Genomic DNA, 5,344 nt, shown 5'->3' on the forward strand with positions numbered 1-5,344 from the left:
GAAACTGATAGATGGCACGGTCCCAGCAGGGATAATGCGATGATGTGTTGTGTGCTCGTGCTGTAGTTCCGCCCCCCCCTGCACGCCTCCATGCGCTCGACTTCTTCGTACAGTTGTATCTGTCTTTTATAAATGTGATCAAACAAAATACTCTTCGAAGACAAAAAGTATGCAATACTACTGTATAGGTAGTCAAGATTAATATGAGATTGGCATATGAGAGCTATAAAAGGAATATTTCATGTAATAACACAGTTTTTATACATCGTTGCATGCTCTCAATCTTTCACATTGCTGTTGGGTGACTGTGTCACTCCTGAGGTTTGCTTTTGTTGGAATTTAAGACACTAACTATATATACACAAATTATTTTTTTTATCACTGTGAACCAAAAGAAAAGAAAAATTTAAGTAATCTAATAGCAAGAAGAACATGGTGTCACGGTGAAAAATACAGGAAGCACAATAATGATAAACATGACAAACATAAATGCTTATTTCGAGTTCAATCTTTGTCTCTCTATAGGCAAGACAGACGCTAGCCAATCAGTAGTGCGCCTGCGTGCCTCTTCCCAGTCATAGCGAGGGCTATATCCAAAATCTCTGTGGGCCTTTTGATATGAGAAACTAAAGGGTGTGTTTAACATGGTCAATAGCTGTCGATTTATGGGTGGGGTAAATCTCAGAAAGGGGTGGAGCACAATATGCAGGAATTCCATGAAGTATGACAGCAGATAGAGAAGGGGGAGGGGCAAAATATGTCTCTCTTGCATCCCAAAGCCTAAAGTTGAAAGAACAGCGTAGTTAAAGTCCGAGTAGCTGACAGGTGGGGTGTCATCTGAGATGTAGTAGAAGTTTCCACCCATCACTGCTCTCTTTTGGTGATCTCTGAGGGCTCGCGCAGCTTGTAGATGTGCAAGAGCTACATTTCCCACATATACAGGATTCACTTTTGCCTCACGACTTGAGGTTCTAAGCAGCAAGTTTCCATTACGGATTCCATCTCTCATGTGACCTAATGTAAAACGACAACCCTCTCCGAAGATGTACATGGGTCTTAATGCACAGGTAGCCAGCTGGCCTCCGTTGCGCAGAATCTCTCCATTAGCCTGAAGGCAAATCTGTTCAGCCTCATCTTTGGTTTTGCTGTAGTTAAACTTAAGACTTGAGGTGTAAGGCGTGTCCTCATTGCCGTTGATGATTGGATCACCGCAAGGATTTGGACCAGCAACCTCAATGCTGCTTGTGTAAATGAAGGAGGCCATATTCTCCTGTATGCATGTCTCAATCAGTAGTTGTGTTCCTGTCATGGAAAAACGGTTTAGATGTCAGAATTAGAATACAACATTAAAGTTTATACTGCACAAAATTATATTCTTACTCATACTTCAAAAGCTGAAATCTAATAAATTTGTATTTTTTTGTTATATTCTACTAAGACATGACACAGCAGGGGCGGTTCTAGGGTGAGTGGATATCCAGGGCTTAGCCCAGCGACATGTATCCAGCTCAGCATTGTTGACTGCCTCAGTGATTAAGCCTCATGTAAGTGCAAAAGTTGACGTAGTTCTTTTATCATATTTGTGGTTTTCACATATTTGTGAAACGGTTAGCCTGAAGCCTTTCCCCTTTTTGGTTGTCAATGTATGATGTAATGTTTGGATAATTTGACTCACGTCATTGACCGTAATCCTTCTGAGTGAAAACGTCATTGTTTCCTATGGATGCCATGTGTGCCGGATGAGCGGACAGAGAAAGCGCGGAAGCGATCGTGCATAGATACATCTATTAAGTTGAAACCTGAATTAAGTTTATTAATTAAATGAAGCCAAAAATTATATAATTTATTACATTTCTTAGTTTGTGCAGTGCAGTTTTATTTTCCAATATAATAATGTGAACATTCTTAAAGGGATACTTAACCCAAAAATGAAAATTCTGTCATTTACTCACCTTCGAGTTGTTCCAAATTTGTATAAATTTCTTTGTTCTGATGAACACATATGCATTCACGCATTCTGACTTCTTTACAATGTTAAACGTGCTGTCTTCTCATGCTTGACATGGTCAACTTGTCAAAAAACGAGTTGGACGTATTACGTAGTATTTCTGTGCTTGAACCCCAAGGTTCGTATAGGTTTCTGAATTTTTTTCAAACATGAAAATCTGTTACGTAACAACTTTTCTTAGTCCCTTATTGGGCAATTCTCCCGGAAAAGCACACCCACAGCAAGGCGAAATAAATAGCCCTCCCACTCGGCAACCAACGAGCGATAAGAAGACCCGCTTACCATCAAGATTGGCTGCGCTGTGGGCCTGCAGCTGCAGCTAGTTACTCTTGCAATAGTGAGAGAAGTGAAGATGTGTTTGTTTGTTCACGGCATTACAGTGATGGATGTTATATAAACTGTGCATTTAATGCTGGATTTGTTGATTGTTTGAAACTGACAGATGGAGTGGTCCCAGCGCTAAAAGATGCCAGACATAAACTGCAGGCAGTAAGTGAAACCGAGTCACATGTCTGTGTGTTGTTGGCAATGGGTGCGCACATGCTTTAGTTCCGCCCTCCCCCCCGCACGAGTCATATGTTTTTGGAAATAATCGTACAGCTATATCTGTCTTTTATGAATGTGATCAAACTAAAGACTCTACGGATATTTGAAGGGTGCGATACTATTCTGTAAGTACTCAAGATTAACATGAGATATGCAGAAACTGTCTGAGTTACGGCCACTTTAAGTATTTTCAATTTTGGAAAGACCAAGACATTTGCATTTATTTGAAAAATGCATTCAGTCTCACCTTTAACATTGACACCATATAATTCACTGTACTCGATTGCTCCAGTGACATCGATGAGAGATGCAGTGTGAAAAACAAGTGCTGCTCCCCTGCAGGCTCTTCTCAACAGCTCACACTCCCTGATGTCTCCCTCAAACACACTCAGTTTAGTATCTCCTCTGCAATCTGAAAACCCACACATGTGAACATACACAACAAATTTCTTTCGGTTGATTAAAAGGTTTGTTACAGAGAAAAAAGGCTTCTACAGACTAGTGTTGTCACGATACTGGAATTTCTAACTTCGATTCAATACCTAAAAAAATATCGATATTCGATACCATTTTCGATACCACGGGGAATAAACTGCCATAGCAATAAGGCCCTAATAAGCAATAGCAATATAGGCCTTTTTAATTTTTATTTGAAGTTAAATTGAACAAGACTAGACAATGAGGTATATATTTTTACATTATTTATTAATTGTTAATCTAATGTTAATTTTACGAATACATTTACTATTTAAAATCAAAGTTGTATTTGTCAGTATTAATGGACCAGACCCTGTTGAAAAAACCAGCCTATGCTGGTTTGGTATGTTTTGATGCTGGTTTGCTGGTTTGTGCTGGTTTAAACTGTTCATGTGCTGGTTTAAGATGGTCATATGCTGATTTAAGATGGTTCTTAGCTGGTTTAAGATCAAACCAGCATCGATCAAAACATACCTTACCCAGCATATACTGGATTTTTCAACAGGGGAGCTTACATAAATAGTTGTATTTTTTAACTAACATTTAAAAGAGATTAATAAATACTTCAACAAATGTATTGCTCATTCATTGTTCGTTAATGTTAGTTAATAGCCTACATTTTTATTTGGCTAAATTGGCTTTTATTCACATAGGCCCATACTGTAATCATTGATCAGCGCACATATAGACAGAAACGCAAACTTAAACGCAAGAACTGTTGCAGAGACTCCGCATATTTGAGTGGATGAAATCATTGAACAGCGCACATACATTGAGCGCTATGGTAAACACGGAAGTACAAACGTGTATCACACGCGAGAACTGTTGCGGAGACTTTACTCGCACCAGCATTATTTCAAACATCAAATTAACCGGAGCGAACGAGACGAGTGGATGAAATCATTGATGAGCGCACATAAAGACAGAAACGCGTGCATTAAACATGAGAACTCTTGCGGACTGTGTACTAACATAAACAATATATAACCAGGGCGAATTAAACGAGTGTATAAAATTATTGATCAGCGCACATACATGGATCGCTATGGTAAACACGGGAAGCGTAACGTGCGTGCACCACGCCAGATGTGTTACTGAGACTGGCTCTCTTTTCTAACATTAACACTATTTAACTGCCTCAAACGAGTCAAGTCTGTGAGAGTAGGCGGTGCTCTGTTGTTATGCGTTCACGTTCAGTGTGTTAACTCACTGTCGGAAAAGAGAAAGAGCGGGAACGCGCAGCTGATATCGATACGTGGGACATGGGTATTGGAACCGTTTCAGATTCTTCAGTATCGATACTTATCGAAATATCGATATTTTTGACAACACTACTACAGACTATATGAACATTAGAGAGAATGGTTCTTTTTAGAAACTTTGACTTAAAGGGAGGTTTGGGCATCCTTGGCTTTTAAGAGTATGGTTTTATGATTGATTGAAAATAAAGATATGTCTTAGTTTGTTTCTGATTTTTTTGCATTCTCAAGCAAAGACTTAATGAACTGATGACCCTATGTACAATTGCCATATGTACAAGTGAAAACAGAAAAAGGTAAAATAACTGCAACTGAGAGTTTAACAGAGACACCACAAAAGAAAATTGTAAAAAAAAGGTGTCCAACAGACACTTTAACAACTATATATACACACACACAATTCGTTTTTTTCATGCGGATCAGAAATAAGGAAAATACAAACCGTCAAGAGACTGTATTAGCTCAGATCGCATGTTTCTGTCCAGCAGTCGGATTTCAGCAAGCTTTTCCTCCTCCAGCAACAGTCTGACCAGCTTTTCTCCCAGAAACCCACACGCTCCTGTCACCACACATACTTCTCCTGCCAGAGACATTGCAGCTGCCACAAACACCACTCCACACGAACACTTAGTATTATACCCCTCTGAATGTACCATAGACTCAGAAACCACAGCGATGCAATGTGTCCTTAAAGCTGGTAGGATGGTATTGGAGGGTGGTGCGTTTCTGGTCTTGACACTGCCAAGGACAAAACCAATGCCACTGGCTGGGGCAGACGATAAGAACCAGTGTCAAGGTGCTAGTCGACAGATGTCTGTTTACTTTATAAGCTTTCTGTTGGTACAAAGATATTGGCTCTCATTTATCAAACGAACGTAGAAAAATCTGCTCACGTGTGATTCATTAAACGTTCGTATGCGGCCAATTCCGTCGTACCTTGATAAATGCGGCGGCTAAAATCGATCGTAATTTACATATCGCGCCGATATAAATTCAGGGTGTATAGACACCTTTCACGCCGACGTCACGGCACTAGCTGGAGGCAAAACAAAGG

The 5,344-nt window shown here is 39.8% G+C and overlaps 1 protein-coding gene across 1 annotated transcript; it reads right to left on the bottom strand.

The window, feature by feature from the left end:
• Positions 1-431: 431 nt before the first annotated feature.
• Positions 432-4,889, bottom strand: hsd3b1 (hydroxy-delta-5-steroid dehydrogenase, 3 beta- and steroid delta-isomerase 1). Its single transcript, XM_057336371.1, has 3 exons — positions 4,733-4,889; positions 2,802-2,966; positions 432-1,302 (listed from the first exon to the last, which is right to left on the bottom strand). The coding sequence occupies exons 1-3, from the start codon at positions 4,881-4,883 to the stop codon at positions 494-496; spliced, it is 1,125 nt and encodes a 374-aa protein (XP_057192354.1). The 5' UTR covers positions 4,884-4,889; the 3' UTR covers positions 432-493.
• Between the last annotated feature and the right edge of the window lie 455 nt (positions 4,890-5,344).

This window comes from Triplophysa rosa, linkage group LG6 (genome assembly GCF_024868665.1).
Source record: "Triplophysa rosa linkage group LG6, Trosa_1v2, whole genome shotgun sequence".
Taxonomy (NCBI): domain Eukaryota; kingdom Metazoa; phylum Chordata; class Actinopteri; order Cypriniformes; family Nemacheilidae; genus Triplophysa; species Triplophysa rosa.